The 22,776-nt window shown below is 45.5% G+C and overlaps 1 protein-coding gene across 1 annotated transcript in view; it reads left to right on the forward strand.

The window, feature by feature from the left end:
- rapgef1b (Rap guanine nucleotide exchange factor (GEF) 1b) overlaps positions 1-22,776 on the forward strand; it is a 97,711-nt gene that overhangs the window by 40,523 nt on the left and 34,412 nt on the right. Inside the window, 8 exon segments of the mRNA XM_084324716.1 lie at positions 1,386-1,531; positions 5,955-6,133; positions 9,283-9,439; positions 9,682-9,779; positions 12,545-12,706; positions 19,002-19,015; positions 19,018-19,115; positions 19,624-19,816. Coding sequence (XP_084180842.1) covers positions 1,386-1,531; positions 5,955-6,133; positions 9,283-9,439; positions 9,682-9,779; positions 12,545-12,706; positions 19,002-19,015; positions 19,018-19,115; positions 19,624-19,816 — 1,047 coding nt within the window.

Below are 22,776 nucleotides of genomic sequence, written 5' to 3' on the forward strand. Positions count from 1 at the left end.
GACGGCGGAGGCGACCATGCAAGGTGCCGACCTGCTCAGCGGAAGCAGTTAGGAGTTAAGTTAAGTGTCTTGCTCAAGGACATTTCGACACGCTACCCGGGAGGAGCTGGAATTTAACCGGAACCGTCTGATTACCAGATGCTCTACCTCCTCCTGATCCACTGTGTCGCCCCTGCAACAGCACATAAGCAACAACAGCATATTTCACACAAAATTCTATCTGAAATAGAATCTAGTTTTTCCCTGCTGTTGATTTGCTGTCCACTGCTCAGTGTTTTTGCGCTGAGGGTGGTGAAATGCCAGAGCCCTGCTGTCATCGGGCCCAGGGGAGCTTACAGCAGATAGAGGTGGCGTTTTGTCACTGATAAAGCCTCTATTTTCCCCACCGGCTGACACCGCTGTTCAGTGTTTATCTCCTGGTTCCGTTCGCTGCGGGGAGGGATGGAGAGCGAGAGGAGGGAGAGAGAGAGACGGGGCGGTAAATTCTCCTGGGATTAGAGGAGAAGGGAACACTCTCGCTCCCCGGATCTCCCCCCGAGCCCCGCACCCCGACGGCGGGGCGGGGGGGGGGAATCCTGCTAAATCGCTCTGCTATTGTGGAGCTTTCTATTTGCAATTATGTAGCATAAAGCTATCTCCATCTCCACGCTAACTACTAGACTGTTCTCTGAGGACGAGGCCCCTCTGCGCTCGCTCTCTCTCTCTCTCTCTCTCTCTCTCTCTCTCTCTCTCTCTCTCTCTCTCTCTCTCTCTCTCTCTCTCTCTCTCTCTCTCTCTCTCTCTCTCTCTCACTTTTCCTTTGCCAGTTGTCTGTGAGAGAATGGGAGTGATGGCCCGTTTCCACCGCCAGGTCTAACGGCGCGGCTGCTTTCAATTCATTTCCAGCGTAGAGGAGCATCTGCAGCCACGAGGTACACGCCACGCCAGGTACTCAGGCACGCGCTCCTCTACACGGGGAAATTAATTGAATGCAGCCGCGCCGTTAGACACGGCCCGGGCGGTCGGAACGAGCCTCGAGAGCGTCCGTGTGTGCGATTAAGTGGGTTTGTGTGTCTGATGAAAGAAGCTGGGTTGACCGAGCCATTCCAGCAGCGCTATCAGTGGGAAATGAATGGGCAGCGTGGAAACGTGGACTTGATGACGAACAACAGATAGAATCTCCTCCTGGCTCCTCACTCTGCACGTGTAACGCGTAACACTGCAGCCTGACAATGTCGGCCTCGTTGTAAAGCACCTTAAAGTCGATGGCGTCTCTTGAGATGGATCGCCGCTACGCTCGCTGGCTGCCGTTATCGATATGTCTCTATCTCCTGTTTTATCTTGTTTCTGTCACCACCACCTTGTCACGTGGCGCGCCGCTCATCCCTCTCTCCTCTCCTCCTCAGACTCGCAGCGGTCGCACCTCTCCTCCTTCACCATGAAGCTGATGGACAAGTTCCACTCTCCCAAGATCAAGAGGACGCCGTCCAAGAAAGGCAAGCAGCTGCAGCCCGAACCGACTGTCAAGAGCGCAGAGAAACCAGTCAACAAGGTATGCGTATGAATCACAATTATCACTCATTGATTTGAGAACATGACGACGACAAATTTGTGACAAATTAGTTTTTACCTTTCAGTCATCTTCTACAAGTTACCAAAATAACTCCCTCCGGCTCCCTCTCAACATGAGCTCAAACTACTGTTCGGGCTTGGAGGGGCGAGGGGGGGTGGTGGGGGCGGAGCGCACCGCTGTGAAGGAAGGGTGCGCTGCGTTTACAACACGAGACTAAGCGAGAGCAACGCGGCATGCGGCACAATTATCTCGTTTTCCATGATCGTCGGAAGCCAAAATCATTATTGAAATTGAGACTCTATTAATAATCGCCCAGCCCTAGTCCATGTGTATGTGTACGTGCCCATCATATCGTGGGAAAATCCATGTCTTTCCCACCTATTCCATGCCCTTGTTTATCTATTTGCGGTTGTTTTCCTGTCTCCGCGCTCCGTGCCGCCGTGCTCCATTGTGTTGCACGCTCCTCCCCGCGGGGTTCCCACAGCCCCCCAGCCCAGGCCTGCGTTACAGCAGGTGTCCGGACCCACAGCAGACATGAATGGAGACCGGAGCCGCTTTCCTGAATGAACTCCTCCGCTCCCTCCTCAAGGCTTTTAGTGTAACGAGTATATTCCCCGACAGCCCCGCTGTGAAACACAGGAGATGCTGATGGCTGATGGAGCGCGTTGCCGTAGTACAAAGATGGCTCTGTGCCACGGCTCGTTCACTTGATAGATGGCACTTCAGGGTTTGAACTGTGGGCTGGGGCCGACCGAGGGAGCGTGGTGATGCCACAGTCGAATGCCATATTCATACTATATTAACATGACGGCGTGAATACTAAACAGGTTATATGGTGATGTGGATTAGTGTTCGCTGCATGGAAGAGTATTTTATTGTAATTTCCCCCCCCCCCAGTTATACATACACACAGTCCCCGCCACGCGAATGCATTTCATCAGAGAGGTCATCGCAGGGTCGACCATAGTGCAGCCCCCCCCACCCTTTTCTGGAGCGTTTTTTTTTGGGTTTAGTGCCTTGCTCAAGGGCATTTAGGCAGAGATGGTGGGCCCCCGTAGATGTATAATACCAGCCACCCTTCGGTCGCCAGCTCGCAACTGGAATACACCCTCCTGTCGGTGCCAGGGATCGAACCAGCAACCTTTTGGTTGTTACTGGTCTGCCTCTCTTTCTCGAGGCCATCTTGCCTCCTAGTGTTGGCATTCAGTAGCTTTTCATTCTATGAGCTTACATTGCACATAGCTCATGGCAAATGTATGTATAGTGTTATACAGCTTAGAAATGTTGCACTACATTATAGATTAAGACTGTTTTAAAGACTGCACTACATTATAGATTAAGACTGTTTTAAATACTGCACTACATTATAGAATTAGTACTATTAGTAGAGTTACTGGTCAAATTGGAAGTGGTGTATTTGGGGAAAATATAAGTTATGTCAGTCTTTTCATACGGAGCAGAAGCATGGACTGAATGAAAAGGCAAAGAGGATGATGGACTCTTTTGAAATGTGGACGCTGAGGAAGATGCTGAAGATAACATGGAAGGATAAGATCAAGAATGAGGAGGTACTGAGAAGAGCGGATATGCAAGGAGGACAGCTGCTGGAGAGGTTGAAAAAGAGAAAGATGGAGTTGTGCGAGCATGTTCTGAGAGGATCCAGCGGGGAGATGTTCAAGAAGGTGGTGATGGGGAAGGTGGATGGAAAGAGAGGAAGTGGAAGACCAAGAAGAGGCTGGGTAGACGACGTCTGTGATTGGAGCGGAGTGAGAGGCGGAGTCACGGAGTTGGAGAGAAGAAGTGGGGACAGAATGGGTTGGAGAGTGATCGGCAACCTTCGGAACGAAGAAACCACCTAATGATGATGATGAGGGATAATGATGACAAGTATATTTTAACATATTAAGGATTGTCAACCAAAAATACTCTCACAAGGAGGTGGATGAGTCAGGTGGTGCTGATGGAGGCAGAATGGATGGATGTGATCCATGAGATCAGTGTGATGGAAAGATTGACGTATGCATTGAAACGACCGAGTAGGGCTGGGCGATATAACGATAACGATAAATATCGCGATATATTTTAATAATCGATATCGAATATCGAAATTAAAAAAAATCGAATTTTTTTTTATTTATTTTTTTTACCTGCAACAGGGCAGTTTTAAAACCAGAGACAGTGGACAGACTTGTCTTTCTTGCCTGCAACTTAAAGTAATGGCTTTGCTTGTCCAAATGACAATACTGACCAAATTCAGATTTCTTTTTCTCTTGTCCATTTATTTTGTTTGCTTTCTAATTTAAAATACATTTTTAAACCGTCTGTACACAGTAGGCTATGTGTGCTAGCAGAACTAGACTCCAGTCACGAGTCACAGTGCACATGTGCGGTGGTTTGTCCACCAAAAAAGCGCCAAAAGATCGAAAATAAACTAGCAGAGCCAGAACTGTTCAACTCAGGGTTCGAAATTAACGGGGGCTTGGGGCAAAATGCCCTCGAAAATTGACCAAATGCCCTCGAACATCAGTTAAGGGGGGCAAAAAAAGCCCCAGACAGTTTACTAATTATATATATCATTATATATATGCTCTACAGTGCGAGCATTTCCCTCGTATTGCCCCTAATAATATGTGTGTGTGCAAACCGGAAAAATCATTTACTTGCAGTGTGCGAGACAGACGAGTGATTGTGAAGATTACAAAACAGCTCCGCTGTTAATAGTTCAGATTGAAACTGGACTGAAATTCAGTTTTTGGGTGGAATGTTTGTTCCAAGGAGGAGGGAGGCGGGGCCCGCTGCGTGTTACAGGCACTTGAGAGGTGCTGCGATTCCTGCGAACACAGAGAGCGCTCTGCTCTCATCAAGCATTACACTGCTATCTTAACGTTAGCAAGCTAATCATCTGCATAGCGCGACCTGTGTTCTGTGTAACGTTAAGTAACTTGTGTTCGGCGGGGAAAGACCATTCCATTTGTAACACAACTCCAAAAGAATAACATCCAAATCCGATCCCGATGCGCATTTCCTTCATTCCACAGCGCTGAGCGCGCAACGTATTTCATTGATCGATCTGGCCAGAGCCTATACTCACAAACGTTGCGTGTGTGGGGTTTTTCATCAATTTGAAACAAGCTTCTTGACTGTTGGAATTAGGGATGTTAAAAATAAAATATCTAATAATATTATTCAATATTAGACATTCGTTGATCCAGAGGCAACCGGTTATTATATCAAGACAACAACACAACTTGCCCTCACTCAGGGACAATAATATTTAATCTATTTAGATAGAGTATGTATGTATTATTTACAGATAATTGAAGGTACCTCAAAACATGAAACCAAGCCATGATGTCACACATCGTGTGCGTGTTACTTGAACAATTGTCACTGTGCTCCTAAATTTCTGTGTGCTCCTAAATTTGTATTTAGATTTTATTTATTAACATTTTATTTAGGAGCACATGTGCTCCTTGGGAAAAAGGTTAGCGTAGAGCCCTATATATGGAGACATTAACATTACGTTATCAAACATAGGGACGAAGACTGTAAAAAAAGTGTCAACAATGTTTTATAATCTTTGTTAATTTTCATTATAAAAATGTTGTGCCCCCGAAATACAAAAAAAGCCCCCGAAAAGCAATTAAGGGGGGCAAAAAAAGCCCTTGAAAAAAAATGTTAATTTCTAACCCTGGTTCAACTCCTCTGGAGCCACAGCCAGCAGAGAAGCCGGTTTACTTTAGCTTTTAAACCAGCTGCAGCCTGAGAACTGGAGTGTGAGGGGATGTAACACTAAAGATGGCGGCAATGACAAAGAATTGCTGCAAAATAAATATACATCTGTTGTAAAAAAAAAAAAATTATACTTATAACAATTCGATAATTATCGATATCGAGAAATAAAATAAAATTATCATATCGTTATCGCGATATGATTTTTTTCCATATCGCCCAGCCCTACGACCGAGGTAGAGGTTTGAGGAGAGGTGGAGGAGATGGTGGGGAGCCGGTGAGGCCAACGAAGCCAAACTGTATCATCTAGATTGAAAAGATGGCCGTCTGCGTACTGTGTGCGAGAAGGATCTGAATGCCCCTTGTTGTTTTTTTTGTTATTTAAGTTCTGAAATTATTTGGAATATGTGGAAAATAAAAGATAATTATTACAGATAAAAGCAGATTAGATGTTCCTTAGAAAATGAGAGTACTCAGAGGACTCAGAAGTTCAAAGAAGTGGGACAAGCTGCTCTTTAGTAGGGAATACGGGTTCAAGGATCCTTTTATTAAGACGCTATTTCATAGTAAAATAAACGAAAGGCTTTTTCTCTTTTCCATAGAAGAGCGCCTCGGACCTTCTTTCTTTTCAGATTGTTTACGTTGAATTTGCTCGCTGTCCTCTTTGTAGAAGGTGAGCCGTCTGGAGGAGCAGGAGAAGGAGGTGGTCAGCGCCCTGCGCTACTTCAAGACCATCGTGGACAAGATGGTGGTGGAGAAGAAGGTGCTGGAGATGCTGCCGGGCTCGGCCAGCAAGGTGCTGGAGGCCATCCTGCCTCTGGTGCAGGTGGAGGCCAGGATACAGCACAGGTGAGGCGGCGCAGGTTTGATTCATATTATGTGGTTCAAATAAGGTCTGCATCCATCCACACATTCATAATGTAGTCGAGATACCGGTCCCATCGGCATCATTGTAGAATGAATGATGGACTGCATTTCTACCGAATGTACAGTTTGTTTCCCCAGCGCACGTATTTGTTTAGTAGCTACGGTTTCCGTGGGGTCTTAACAATTCTTAATCTTTTAGGCCTTAAAAAAGGTCTTTAAATATGGGATAGGATAACATTTGATTGGATTAGGAAGTTACTACTATGTTGCGATTACGTCTGTTTTGCGTCTGAATGTGTCCAGGCTGCAGTGTAAGCAGTAATCAGTTCCCCTCCGGCAACTCCCCCCTCCATACAGTATGGAAATACTGTAAATCAACGTGGAGGAATAATCACTACCTTTGCAGAGAACACCCTGCTAGCAACTGCGCCTAGCAGCCAATCTTGAGCTAGCGTCAGTCAGAGTCTCGGTTAATAAAGAGACATTCTGCTAGCATGTTGCGATCATACATATTAAAATCTTTAGTTTTGTAACTTTATGGGGAAGTCATATTTTCATAATCTTGGCTTTAAGTGCAGACTTTCAGCTTTCATTTGAGGGTATTTACATCCAAATCAGGTGAACGGTGTAGGAATTACAACAATTTATATATGTGCTTCCCCCTTTTTATTATTTAGTTTCACTTAATTTAAAGTCCATTTCATTTGAAGTCCACAAAATAGTGAAAATTTGGTCAATATCCAAATATTTATGGACCTGACTGTATTGCTTCTTTCGTAGTAATTTTCCTTAATACTTGTCTTGGCCAGTATGGCCATGAAATAGGTATTAAATTATATTCAAAGTGGTCTTAAAAAGGTTCTTTTAAAAACATCTTAAATGTGACTTGTTGAAACCCGCAGGACCCCTGAGTAGCATGGTATGCACAGATGGCTCATTCCTCTTCATACAAGTCATGTACTAAATGGAATGCGTGGAGGAGCAGCTAACTCCTCAGTCAGTGGCTTCAGTGAATATGACCGTGTGCTGCTGTGAGTGTGTCCTTTGCCTGGAAGCGAGGTTCCATGTAGCGACCGATGTCCTCAAAGCAAGTATATAACTCAGGAATTTCACTTCATAATGTATTTGTCGCTATTGCTGCAGTGCCTTATCAAGGAATGTCACATTTTGGTGTGTGTGTGTGTGTGCGCGCAAGGGAAAGGAATTTGTCAAACGTCACACAACCATTTCTCTTTAGTAACCAATGGAATGAGTCAGTTTCCTTTTGCTGCTCGTCTTGGTAAAGGATAATGCGTCTGTGGTGAGAGCCATGGTCACAAATCTCTCCTTGAATGACTGTCAAGACATGCTGGAACTCCTCTCTCTCTCTCTCTCTCTCTCCCTCTCTTTCTCTGTCTCTTGCTCCCGTCAGTCAGTGCAGATGAAGGTATGGAGGTCAGAGGGGACAGGTTTTGTATCTCGCAGCCCTGTGTGTAGAGCAGCTGATTGATGGACGGAGGTCAGAATCTCACAGAGGCATCAATCTGTTGAGGTTTGACCTCGGCGTCTTCAAGTCAAACCCTCGCCAGATCACACTAGACGCTTAGCTTTAACTTTTTAGCCCCAAGCCACCCTCCTTCTCTTTCTCTCTCTCTCTCCACCTCTCCCTCCCTCTCTCCCCTCGACTGCCTATACAGCTGAACTTCGGTCGCCACTAGCTAGTGAACAACTAACCTCTTTCCTCGAGCCTCCATAGTCCTACTACTATACACTACTATAGCTCTAGGACTTAAGTCATGCTTTCCGGCGCTCCGAAGGCTCAAGGCTTTCTTATAGTAACAGCAGCCCACCTAGCCTGAGTATAACCCCCACCACCCTAGAGACCCTTCCCACCCCCCCCCCCCCCCTTTTTCTACCTCTAACCTCCAGTCTTCCAACTCTCTACCTATCTCTACCTATCTCTCTTTATCATTCCCTTACCTACAGACACATCCCCTTCCTCCCCCCCCCCCCGTAGCCAGCCCAGTGGGCTGTTGGCTCCCTGTAGGCCGTGCGTAGAGACACGGTGGAGGGATATTCCAGCCGTGTGTGAATCAACGGTGGCGTGTCGCTGCAGGCCCACGGCCACGCCTCGGTGTTCTGAAGGCGCCATTCATCACCACCAGGCTCCGCCACGCCTCCCAATACAAACGTGTACACCGCCACAAACCCCCCCCCCGGCCCTCCCGACTATATCCATACCCACGCTTCTTCAACCCCCCCCCCCCTCAAGAGGAAATGTCTAGTTTAATGGATGCTAGTAAATAGATGGAAATGGTGCTCGTATAGATTGAGTGGATTATTCTAAATTGTGTTTTCCCCTTCCCTTCCTTTTCCTGTCTCTTTGTTGTCGTCTGTACCTCCGTTTGTTCCTTCTCTCTATCTGTTCATCTACCATTTCCTGCCCTCCTGTATCCATCTCCCCGTTCCCCCCTCTCCTCCTCCTCCTCCTCTCTCTCTCCCCTCTCCTCCTCCTCTCTCTCTCCCCTCTCCTCCTCCTCTCTCTCTCCCCTCTCCTCCTCCTCTCCTCATCCTCATCCTCTTCTCTCCTCCTCATCTCTCTCTCTCCCCTCTCCTCTTCCTCCTCTCTCTCCCCTCTCCTCCTCCTCCTCCTCCTCTCTCTCCTCCTCCTCCCTCTCCTCCTCTCTCTCTCCCCTCTCCTCCTCTCCTCCTCCTCCCCTCTTCTCTCCCCCTCCTCCTCCTCCCCTCCTCTCCCCCTCCTCTCTCTCTCCCCCCTCTCCTCCTCCTCTCTCTTTCCTCTCCTCCTCCTCTCTCTCCCCTCTCCTCCTCCTCTCTCTCTTCTCCTCCTCTCCTCCCCCTCCTCCTCTTCTCTCCTCCTCATCTCTCTCTCTCCCCCCTCCTCTCTCCTCCTCCTCCTCTCTCTCTCTACCCTCTCCTCCTCTCTCGCCCCTCTCCTCCTCCTCCCCTCTCCCCCTCCTCCTCTCTCTCCCCCCTCTCCCCTCTCCTCCTCCTCTCTCTCTCCCCTCTCCTCCTCTCCTCTCCTCCTCCTCTCCTCCCCCTCCTCCTCCTCCTCCTCCTCCTCCTCCCCCTCTCCTCCCTCCTCCTCCTCCTCCTCCCCCTCTCCTCCCTCCTCCTCCTCCTCTCCCCCTCAGCTCGGCGCTGTCCTCCTGCCACAGCCGCGTGTACCAGAGCCTGGCCAACCTCATCTGCTGGTCCGACCGGGTGATGCTGGACGGCATCGACCTGGAGGACAAGGAGAACGTGGTGGGCGTGACGGCGGTCATCAAAGCCGTGCTGGACGGAGTCAAGGTGAGCCGCGCACCGGGGAGGAATAGCCAAGTCGGTACAGCCGCAGTCTACTCGGTCACGCACAGGAAATCAATAGGATAAAAGCAGCCGCGCTTTCCCCCTGCGCTGCTGCCCCCATGATCCCCGATAGGAGCCTCAAGACTCTCTCTCTCTTGTTTAGTGTTATTGACTGCGGTGTCCTGGGGGTGTGTCTGTATATACGACACGTTGATGCTGACTGCGTTGTGTTCCTCTCTGAACAGGAGCTGGTGAAGCTGACCATAGAGAAGCAGGAGCAGCCGTCGCCCACCACCCCCAACAAGCCGTCTCCACCCACTCCGCCCGCCGCCACGGCCGAGAGGTGAGGCCTGCGCTCGCGCACCAGTACGCACGTGCGGAAACACGGGATGTTTTTTTTGCGATGCACTTTACAACTCAATTCATTAGTATCTATCGGTCAGTTTAAATCTTTGATAGCAAACCACTTCACCACAGTCTGTAGTTGTTTTTAATTAGTTTAAATGTTTAATTGATTGGCTTTCCGTTTCTATGTTTTCCTTTACTGTATTTATTATGTGTTGTATTTCTCGACGTCGGTGATCCTTCAAGATTAAATAAAGATTGAATGAATGAACATGTGCACCGCACCGCATACATACATACACACACACTGAATGCATTATTCAATTCCATCAATTAAATTCAACATATACTGTATAAGAATTTAATATTTCAGAGGTTCATAGCACTTACGTAGAACATAATCTCTGACACACACACACAGACACACACTCTCACACACACACACACACACACACACACACACACACACACACACACACACACACACACACACACACACACACACACACACACACACACACACACACACACACACACACACACACACACACACACACACACACACACACACACACACTAGGGGTGGAACCTCAGCACCTCCCTGGACAAACTAAAAGGTCCCGCTCGGTTTAGTTTAGGATTAAAAATGTAAATGCAGCATGCATTTCTAATGTTTTTTTTTTATCCACTTTTTCTCCCATTTTCTATATTTTTCTTCCATCCCAATTTCGTATCATCCAATTCAACCCTCCCCTGTCACGAACGCTGTTTCTTGCCTCCCACAAGCCGGCTGCAATGTTGACTAAGTCATACATAGCACAAGTCCCCTCCGGTACTTGAGGTAACAGCAGTCGCATCTTTTCACCTGCGCAGCTCGATCTCTCAGTGGCGAGGATTAACGCGTGGGAGGCTCACGCTGCCCCCGACACTTCCTGATTCTACTGCGCAGGCGCACCAACCGACCTGTAGGAGTCGCTGTCCACAACGCCTGATCCCCACCCTTCAGTTTCCCTCCCCGTAATACGGCCAATGTGTATTACTGCGGACGACCAGCTAAACTGAAAACAATGTGGAGAGCTGGATTCGAACACGCGAACCCAGCGTCTCCACATTGGTGGCGAGTGCCTTGCCCACTACACCACCTAGCCGCCCTATGCATGCATTTCTAATGTTAACAGAACTTAGTATTCCTTATTCTTATTAGTGTTGTTGTATGACAGTAAATGGAAATAGTCAAAGGCCTGTTACAAAATCACTCCATACACACTCCAGGAGTGATGCATTAGGCTACAGCTAGGGGTTCCACACAGTACCAAAGTAAACCCAGGAGTGATGCATCACTGTACAGTACACACATGACTGTGTGGCCAGGTTCAGCTCCAACTCCATAGTGAAGTTTGCTGACGACACAGTGGTGGTGGGACTGATCTCTAACAACGACGAGAAGGCCTACCGGGAGGAGGTTGATGAACTGGCACGCTGGTGCCGGGATAACAGCCTACTCCTGAACATTGGTAAAACCAAGGAGCTGATCGTGGATTTTAGGAGAATACAGCAGGGGACACACACGCCACTGTGGATAAATGGCGCTATCATGGACAGGGTGAGTAGCTTTAAGTACCTGGGAGTCCTGGGAGTCACAGAGGACCTGGCATGGTCAACACACATAGATTCTGTGGTTAAAAAAAAAAGGGCGAAACAGCGCCTCTATCACCTGAGACAGTTAAGGAAGTTCAGAGTATCGGGGAAGATACTCCACTCCTTCTATTCCCAGGCTGTAGAGAGCATTCTGACTGGAAACATCACTGCCTGGTATGGAAACGGCACGGCACAGGACAGGAAGGTCCTCCAGAGAGTGGTGCGCTCAGGTGAGCGTACTACAGGGTTTTGCCCTACCACCCCTGCAGGACTTATATAACAGGAGGTGCAAATCCAGAGCCTGCAGAATAATGAAAGACCCCCACCACCCCAACAACAGCCTGTTCAAGCTGCTGCGGTCAGGCAAGCGCCTACGTACACACGCAACGAGAACAGAGAGACTTCGGCTCAGCTTCTTCCCCCAGGCCATCAGAACACTGAACACTGAACTCTCCACACACAAGTACACATGAGCACACACACACACACACACATGCTGCAATCGCTTTAAACAATCGCTTTAAACAAAATGTCACTTTAAACAAAATGGAAAAGTCACTTTAAAGGAATGAGGAATATAAAGGTCACTTTAAGGAAAGAACAGATGTGGTTCTTGTATAGTATAGTTTAGATATAGTAAGTATAGCATAATGACAGAGTTAAAATTGTATATTGTATAGTAGTGTACATAGGACCCAGTGCCTTCTCAGGAATTTAGCATGACCACCCACGCATTTCACTGTATGCCCTGGTATGTATGTGACAAATAAACCTCTTGAATCTTAGACTACATCAAATGGTTCTACACAGTACCAAAGTAAACCCAGGAGTGATGCATTAGACTACAGCTAAGGGTTCTACAGTACCAAAGTAAACCCAGGAGTGATGCATTAGGCTACAGCTAAGGGTTCCATAGTACCAAAGTAAACCCAGGAGTGATGCATTAGACTACAGCTAAGAGTTCTACATTACCAAAGTAAACCGAACAGTCTCTAGGTGCCCCAAACCGCAGTGCTCGAGCCAAACAGTTCAGATATTTTACACACACCCTTCCATCCCTAACACACACACACACGCGCACACACACACACACACTCATACAATGTTTTCCTCTCTTATCAGCAGCAGTGCACAGTCGGACATGCCCCTGACGGACCGGGAGAAGGAGATCTTGAACAAGACCACTCCTCCTGGAGCCACTCCTGCAGAGGCCGCCTCCTCTGACCCAGACGAGGACGTCGCTCCTCCCAAACCGCCCCTCCCCGGAGCCAAGATGGCCGAGCTCAGGTGAGGAAGGTTTCTGCACGCGTAGAGCCGTGCGTGACGCCACCAGCGGCTCCCACACGTTGCCAACCAAATGACATCTGATCCCCCCCCATGTTCTGTCCCCGGGACCTCCGTGTGAGGAGGAGAGCTTCTGTTGTTGGTTGTGATTTAGGCCAGACTTCTATAACGGGCTACGCTGTAGTTGGAGAGATAACGGTGAAGAAAGTGAAGCCTGTAATCAGTCTTTTCTTCGTTTTTGTTTTACTGTCCTGTCTACGAGGACGAGAGGGGTGTACTTTCTTAGTAAAGATGTCCTCTATTCATGTTGATTTCTTTGAGCCGGATGATTATGAGAAATGTGCTTCAGGAAGAAAACTTGAGAGAAAAGGCAGAATATGTATTTTTAAGACAGAGCTGTATAATAAATCTGTCATTCTGTAATGAAGTCGTGGACCACCACTATATATACTCCCATACTTTGTGTGTATGACACGAAAATCTAAATCAAATCAATCATATACATTCACTCATCGGGCCAGTGAATGAAGCGGCGTTGTGTTTTACAGCTGCTCGGCTGGGGGTGTGCTTGTGGAGTGTGTGGGTGACAAGTCTGGTGTTGCAGCTTGGTCAATTGTGTTGTGTGAATTGAGGAAGCGATTAACCACACAAACCAACCAAACCCACAGAGCGCAGTGGTCATAGAGATGCTTTTTTCCCCGAGAAGTTAATAACATTGGACCTAAATTATTCCACTTTTTGTTTGGGGGAGCCTCTGGAATAATTCCTCAAGGACCCCTGTGGGTCACCCGACCCCACTTTGGGAACCGCCACACGGTGGTGAATGATGTCTCTGGTGTTGAAGGGAATAATAGTCTTCATCTGCCCCGTCTCGGCCCCAAAGAACTTTGTTTATGTTTATGCTTTGTCCATATATGTCCAGCATTCTGGCCTAATCTGCACCAGATACGTAACTATTCAATACAGGGTATCTGCAGGGTATTAAAAAGTATTAAATTCATAATTCTCTCTAAGTTCTTAAAAGGTATTAAAAGGTCTAATATTTCATTTGCACAGGTATAAAATGTGGGGGGGGGTGGGGAGCCCGGCTGTTGGGAGATTAAATAATATTAAATATATGAAATGTTTTTGTATTCAAGTTGCTTTAAGTGCCGCAAGTGCAGGCGCCAGTTCTGTGTCGCTATGTGTTGTTTTTCTAGTATGGTCGAATTTTGCTCTTAGGTGGTATTTATAAAAGGTCTTAAAAAGTCTTAAATGTAACTTGTTGAAACGGGCAGATACCCTGCAATACCGTGAAGGAGCTGTTTACCCTGCGAGGCAACAACCCCATTGATGTAGAAACAAGAAGGGAAACACTTAAAGTCTCAATGGAGATCCTCAGGTCTTTCAGAAACCACTGATTTAGTGGGAGTTCCCCCTCCCCGTTCAAGCAGAGAGTCCACCCTAAAATAGAATTCAAACGTGTTGTTCTTATCATGCTGTATTGGCTCCGTTTTGAATATAAACAGATCACCTTTAAACAGAATAACAAGAGAGACGAGACGCTAGTGATGATGTCATCAAGATACAAATCCCACAGCTGCTCCATAAACAGTGGAACAACGCCTAGGACACTATAATGGTTTCCATGGTTGGTGATTTCACTGGAATGTGGGTGCATCTGATTAAGAGCCGTAAGACCTACATTTAAACAAAACTCACTTACATGTAATGGCGCAAACAGAGATCCCATGAGCCTACAAAGTCGGGTCATTATTAACGGACCAACTCCCAAGAGGTGTCATTGATGACATCACACATTGTCTTGACGCTCTGACGAGGTCCAGCTCGTGGAGACTGTTGTCCTGCGTTTATACGTATTGACTGAACTGTCCTGAGATCATTAATACAGCACAGCGTTAAGATTCCGTTTTTGGGTTGGATTTTCCCAATCAGATGGTTGTGTGACCACTTCCCCCACCATAAGAGAAAGAGGTGACTCCTCGTTTCCTATTGCCTGACGCGGCCGCGCTGCGGTCAGAGAAGCAGAAGCGCTCCCTTTTTCATCGTTGCTCATCGACTAGTCGTGGCAGCCGCCCTGTTTCCATGCAGGGTTGATGACGTGTTTTAAATGTGAAAATTTGTATTTTTTTTTCTTATTTTTTTTACACATACATTGACAGCACAATCATTATTAGAAATAAAACAGCCAAAATCCAGGGTAAATGCGCCCAAGTAAAATGAAAAAACAAAAATTAGAGCCTTTAGTAATCACAGCAGTATTATATCATCACAGTTTAGTAGTCACAGCAGTATTATATCATCACAGTTTAGTAGTCACAACAGTATTATATCATCACAGTTTAGTAGTCACAACAGTACTATATAATCACAGTCTAGTAGTCACAACAGTATTATATCATCACAGTTTAGTAGTCACAACAGTATTATATCATCACAGTTTAGTAGTCACAACAGTATTATATCATCACAGTTTAGTAGTCACAACAGTATTATATCATCACAGTTTAGTAGTCACAACAGTATTATATCATCAGTCTAGTAGTTCAAGCAGTATTATATCATCACAGTTTAGTAGTCACAGCAGTATTATATCATCACAGTTTAGTAGTCACAACAGTATTATATCATCAGTCTAGTAGTTCAAGCAGTATTATATCATCAGTCTAGTAGTTCAAGCAGTATTATATCATCACAGTTTAGTAGTCACAACAGTACTATATCATAAGTTTAGTAGTCACAGCAGTATTATATCATCACAGTTTAGTAGTCACAGCAGTATTATATCATCAGTCTAGTAGTTCAAGCAGTATTATATCATCAGTTTAGTAGTCACAGCAGTACTATATCATCACAGTTTAGTAGTCACAGCAGTATTATATCATCAGTTTAGTAGTCACAGCAGTATTATATCATCAGTCTAGTAGTTCAAGCAGTATTATATAATCAGTTTAGTAGTCACAACAGTATTATATAATCAGTTTAGTAGTCACAACAGTATTATATCATCAGTCTAGTAGTTCAAGCAGTATTATATAATCAGTTTAGTAGTCACAACAGTATTATATAATCAGTTTAGTAGTCACAACAGTATTATATCATCAGTTTAGTAGTCACAGCAGTACTATATCATCACAGTTTAGTAGTCACAGCAGTATTATATCATCACAGTTTAGTAGTCACAGCAGTATTATATCATCACAGTTTAGTAGTCACAGCAGTACTATATCATCAGTTTAGTATCACAGCAGTACTACTATGTCATCACAGTATTTAATCCAGCTAACATTTGTACTTTTACTACATACTATTTCTAACATAGATTCTATCCACTTTTTAAAATCTGGAGAGGATGTACTTTTACAAGACCTGAGGATCATTCATGCAGCATGACGACCCCTACTTTTATTACTGCAAAGTCATATTTTGATAATGCTGGGCACTTTCGTTTTGTTCCCCAATAAACACAGTTTTGGTGACACAGGTATCTTTGAGCCTGACTACTTGAAAATTGTTTTTTTTTAAGACATCTATGACACTTAAATTGAGGCCCCGTTTAGACGGAAACGCTAGCAGGTGAATCCGCAAAAATATTTTTACAGATGTGCCTTTCGTTTATACGGAAACGGCGTTTTTACGGGGTGAAACCGCAAAAAAGTGAGACTACCTTCCAGGGTGGAATTCCTAGAAACGCAAAAGCTTTGCGATCTCGTCTAAACTATCAAAACGTATACATCTGTTAAAACGATGACGAACGGGTTGTCACGGCTCTGGTCGCGCGTACTGCTTACGTCACAGGTAGCAGGTATGCGCCAGTAGCCGAGACGTAAACAAAGCAAGTATGTCTGACTTATATCAACGGAGATCACCTGAAGGCTACATTGGCAGTACTTTTAAATACACAATAATCTGTCCCGCGGCGTGACTGGACTCTCTGTCTGTGAGTGACTCTGCTTTAGTCCAATCACATTCCCCATCCACAGTCTGCGAATCAGAGGCAGAGTAGGGCGGGTCTTCACAGCACGTCATGTGACATATGCGCCAATCGTGTGACAGCGGGTCCCCGTCGTTACAGCGTCGTCTGCACGGAGAATTCCACTCCAAAACGCTCGTCTAAACGTAAAATTAAAAGTGAAACCGCAAGATGACTTTTGCGGTTTCTGTTCACAAAACGCTCGTCTAAACGGGGCCTGAGAATCCAAAACATTTGTGTGGGAGATCTTGTACTTTGTCCCCTTGACCTATTCACCAGATCTCTTGGGACCTCTCCTCAACTCTTCACTACTGTATCACTCTTCTAGTTCGGTGGTCTGTCTGTCTCTTCCTCTCTTACAGTACGTTCAGATACAACGCAAAGTGGAATATCATCTTGCTCTGCTCATGTCTGTTGGACAGTTTTGACACTAGCAAAACTGGCGCAAAGAGACACGCTAGCGCATTTGGTCTCAAACAGTGCTCATTGTTGACATCAATAACTAGACCATTTCTAAATGTAACCTATTGGATATCTATAGGCTACAGCACATTCATAAAAGAGTTCGTTGTGAAGATGCAGCCACATTTGCTCCCATTGTGCCTGGCCGATTTGGATTAGATTCAAATGTATTGTCATTATACAGCACAAGTACAGCACAATGAAAATAAGTTTGGCATCCAACCAGAGTGCAAATGTAACCGTAAAGTGCAATAGTAATATACAATGTACACAGATACACTGGGTTTATATTATAAGATATATAAATTAGTGCTACTGAGATGTATGTACAGAGCTGTAGTATTAATATGTACAGTGATACAGGTATAAAGACACTATGGTAGTAAGTCATACCGGTCAGTCAGCAGCGTAACTAGTAAGAGTAGGTATAGATATATAATCTACAGATTGATTTTTCTTTTTTTATATAAAAAATAATAATAATAATCTAAAAAGGATTATATGCAGGTGTGGATGGATATAATATACAAAGATTAGAATAAATATATATAAGGTATATACAGCATTATTGTAAAGACACTGCGCCCGTTTGCCTTGACTCGTGTCTTTCCTTCGACTCCGTAGGCGGCAGCGCCTCCCTCCCTAAATTGAATCCCACGTTGTACCTGAACGTACAGCCACACTGTTGCCTGCTCTGCATTTCCCCCTGCGTCTGTTTCACCTCTGGTTTCTGCCCCTCTTCTCTATGTGTTCTGGGGGAACAGAGCACAGCTGAGTGCTGACGCTGCCCAGAGGAGACCCGCACAGAGGGAGAAGTATGTCAGCCGACGGGATCATGACCTCCGCATACATTATACAACATCCCTGCCCCCCCCCGTTAAGCTTCTGAATTGGATGAGAACGACTTGCATGTCTTGATTTGTGTACCCATATTTTGCTGCCTTCGCATTCCCGGGCGCACACACCCCCGGCGGCGTTCATCATCCAATCAGAAGACGGCTCGGTGCATGAGAGTGTGTGTGTGTGTGAGACTGACTTTTTATATCCAGTGTCCTCGACGGCCTTCCCATCATGGTCCTTTTGTTCTGTTCTGTTCTCCGTCCCCCATGACCTCGTGGTATTAACCTGTGTGTGTGTTTGTGTGTTTGTGAAGGTTTGATAAAGCAGGAACGCTTTGGAGACAAAGCTGAGAGAATTGACCATATTCCCGGTGGAAAGAAATCCCCTGAGCATGACATGAGAGCAACATAGAATATGGTCAATGACGTTGAACAAACCCATGTGTTCATGCATGCGTGTATGGATTTGTGTGATCATACATGACGGTGAACACGTGTTCTTGTGCTGTCTGTTTACATGTCGCATCTCCAAACAACGTCCTACCTTCTTGTTGTTTGTGTTTGACCTCTCTCTCTCTCTCTCTCTCTCTCTCTCTCTCTCTCTCTGCCTCTCTCTCTGCCTCTCTCTGTCTCTGCCTCTCTCTCTCTCTCTGCCTCTCTCTCTCTGCATCTCTCTCTCTGCCTCTCTCTCTCTCTCTCTGCCTCTCTCTCTGCCTCTCTCTGCCTCTCTCTCTCTCTCTGCCTCTCTCTCTCTCTGCCTCTCTCTCTCTGCCTCTCTCTCTCTCTCTGCCCCTCTCTCTCTCTCTCTGCCTCTCTCTCTCTCTGCCTCTCTCTGCCTCTCTGTCTGTCTCTGTCTGTCTGTCTCTCTCTCTCTCTCTCTGCCTCTCGCTCTCTCTCTCTCTCTCTCTCTCTCTCTCTCTCTCTCTCTCTCTCTCTCTCTCTCTCTCTCTCTCTCTCTCTCTCTCTCTCTCTCTCTCTCTCTCTCTCTCTCTCTCTCTCTCTCTCTCTCTCTCTCGTCCTCCAGTCCCCCCCCGGCCCTGCCCCTAAGAAGCGTCAGTCGGCCCCCTCGCCCACGCGGGTGGCTGTGGTCGCTCCCATGAGCCGTGGCTCCAGCCTACCCTGCAGTGTTCACAGACAGGTAGGAAGGAAGGACCCCCCCCCCCCATTAGACCCTGGGGGCTGGACACCTATCAGCTGAAGGAGAGACACTTCACAATCAATCGATCAGTCAATATTGGAGTAAACCAGAGGAGGGGGGGGGGGGGGGTATTGGGTGGCAAACATCAATTTCACTTCAGGACCACGACCACACCAACACAAATCTATTTTGACTAGACTTGACTAAAGCGATTGGAAATAAACAAATATTTAAGCTTGATTTATTTGTAATTTTACATTATGATGATATTTACATGATGATGATATTTACATGATTATGATATTTACATGATGATGATATTTACATTATGATGATATTTACATTATGATATTTACATAATGATGATATTTACATTATGATGATATTTATATAATGATATTTACATAATGATGATATTTACATTATAATATTTACATAATGATGATATTTACATCATGATATTTACATTATGATGTGTGTGTGTGTGTGTGTGTGTGTGTGTGTGCAGCAGTCTACGACGGACTACGACCAGGAGTACCTCCACAGGCGCTTCTCGGGAGGCAGCCAGTCGTACGGGGGCGACTCCCCGCGCCTCTCCCCCTGCAGCAGCATGGGGAAGCTCAGCAAGTCTGACGAGCAGCTCTCCTCCCTGGAGCAGGACAGCGGCCAGTGCTCCCGCAACACAAGCTGTGAGACGCTCGGTAGGGAGTGGGACACGTCATGTGGGCTTGATCTCAAATCGTGTCGTCTTTCACCCACTGTGAGCTGCGGAAGCGGCAACAGTTAAAAGTGAATTAAGTTAGTTAGTTAAAAGTTAGGAATTTAGACGCCATCCAGTTTCCATAAATGGCACATATTTCCAAGCAGCGAAACGGGAACATCGGGTGGGACAGAACATCAGAAAGGATCTGATCGTTCAAGAGTGAGCGTACCATAACAAAGCTGGAAGCCTAGCTAGCTTAGCCTTCACATGAGGCATACTATGCAGTAAGCTACCTCTCCCGTTGCTGGCTCCCAGCTGTACTGCTACAGCTGGGGACCAGCTAGATCTCCCTCGGGTCTGGAACAGAGATAAATATCAAAATGCCTCCCAGAAAAAAATGGCTTAGAAAGTCACTTTGTGTGTTGGGGTCTTGCCTTTCATGCAATGAATTCCTAGACATGTCATCACATGAAAGTATATGGAAAATACAAATTTCTCAGATTCTCTGTACTAGCCACTAAGCCTATAACACCAGTTAGCCACTAAGCCTATAACACTAGTTAGCCACTAAGCCTATAACACCAGTTAGCCACTAAGCCTATAACACTAGTTAGCCACTAAGCCTATAACACTAGTTAGCCACTAAGCCTATAACACTAGGTAGCCACTAAGCCTATAACACTAGTTAGCCACTAAGCATATAACACTAGTTAGCCACTAAGCCTATAACACCAGTTAGCCACTAAGCCTATAACACTAGTTAGCCACTAAGCCTATAACACTAGTTAGCCACTAAGCATATAACACTAGTTAGCCACTAAGCCTATAACACTAGTTAGCCACTAAGCCTATAACACTAGTTAGCCACTAAGCCTATAACACTAGTTAGCCACAAGCCTATAACACTCGTTAGCCACTAAGCATATAACACTAGTTAGCCACTAAGCCTATAACACTAGTTAGCCACTAAGCCTATAACACTAGTTAGCCACTAACCCTATAACACTAGTTAGCCACTAAGCCTATAACACTAGTTAGCCACTAAGCCTATAACACTAGTTAGCCACTAAGCCTATAACACCAGTTAGCCACTAAGCCTATAACACCAGTTAGCCACTAAGCCTATAACACTAGTTAGCCACTAAGCCTATAACACTAGTTAGCCACTAAACCTATAACACTAGTTAGCCACTAAACCTATAACACTAGTTAGCCACTAAGCCTATAACACCAGTTAGCCACTAAGCCTATAACACTAGTTAGCCACTAAACCTATAACACTAGTTAACCACTAAGCCTATAACACTAGTTAGCCACTAAACCTATAACACTAGTTAGCCACTAAGCCTATAACACTAGTTAGCCACTAAGCCTATAACACCAGTTAGCCACTAAGCCTATAACACTAGTTAGCCACTAAGCCTATAACACCAGTTAGCCACTAAGCCTATAACACTAGTTAGCCACTAAGCCTATAACACTAGTTAGCCACTAAGCCTATAACACTAGTTAGCCACTAAGCCTATAACACTAGTTAGCCACTAAGCCTATAACACTAGTTAGCCACAAGCCTATAACACCAGTTAGCCACTAAGCCTATAACACTAGTTAGCCACTAAGCCTATAACACTAGTTAGCCACTAAGCCTATAACACTAGTTAGCCACTAAGCCTATAACACTAGTTAGCCACTAAGCCTATAACACTAGTTAGCCACTAAGCCTATAACACTAGTTAGCCACTAAGCCTATAACACCAGTTAGCCACTAAGCCTATAACACTAGTTAGCCACAAGCCTATAACACTAGTTAGCCACTAAGCCTATAACACCAGTTAGCCACTAAGCCTATAACACTAGTTAGCCACAAGCCTATAACACTAGTTAGCCACAAGCCTATAACACTAGTTAGCCACAAGCCTATAACACTAGTTAGCCACTAAGCCTATAACACCAGTTAGCCACTAAGCCTATAACACTAGTTAGCCACAAGCCTATAACACTAGTTAGCCACTAAGCCTATAACACTAGTTAGCCACAAGCCTATAACACTAGTTAACCACTAAGCCTATAACACTAGTTAGCCACTAAGCCTATAACACCAGTTAGCCACTAATTCTATAACACTAGTTAGCCACTAAGCCTATAACACCAGTTAGCCACTAAGCCTATAACACTAGTTAGCCACTAAGCCTATAACACCAGTTAGCCACTAAGCCTATAACACTAGTTAGCCACAAGCCTATAACACTAGTTAGCCACTAAGCCTATAACACTAGTTAGCCACTAAGCCTATAACACTAGTTAGCCACAAGCCTATAACACTAGTTAGCCACTAAGACTATAACACCAGTTAGCCACAAGCCTATAACACTAGTTAGCCACAAGCCTATAACACTAGTTAGCCACTAAGCATATAACACTAGTTAGCCACTAAGCCTATAACACTAGTTAGCCACTAAGCCTATAACACCAGTTAGCCACTAAGCCTATAACACTAGTTAGCCACTAAGCCTATAACACTAGTTAGCCACTAAGCCTATAACACCAGTTAGCCACTAAGCCTATAACACTAGTTAGCCACTAAGCCTATAACACTAGTTAGCCACTAAGCCTATAACACTAGTTAGCCACTAAGCCTATAACACCAGTTAGCCACTAAGCCTATAACACTAGTTAGCCACTAAGCCTATAACACTAGTTAGCCACTAAGCCTATATAACACTAGTTAGCCACTAAGCCTATAACACTAGTTAGCCACTAAGCCTATAACACCAGTTAGCCACCAAGCCTATAACACTAGTTAGCCACAAGCCTATAACACTAGTTAGCCACTAAGCCTATAACACCAGTTAGCCACTAAGCCTATAACACTAGTTAACCACTAAGCCTATAACACTAGTTAGCCACAAGCCTATAACACCTATAACACTAGTTAGCCACTAAGCCTATAACACTAGT

This window comes from Notolepis coatsorum (assembly GCF_963971535.1).
Source record: "Notolepis coatsorum genome assembly, chromosome: 11".
NCBI lineage: Eukaryota > Metazoa > Chordata > Actinopteri > Aulopiformes > Paralepididae > Notolepis > Notolepis coatsorum.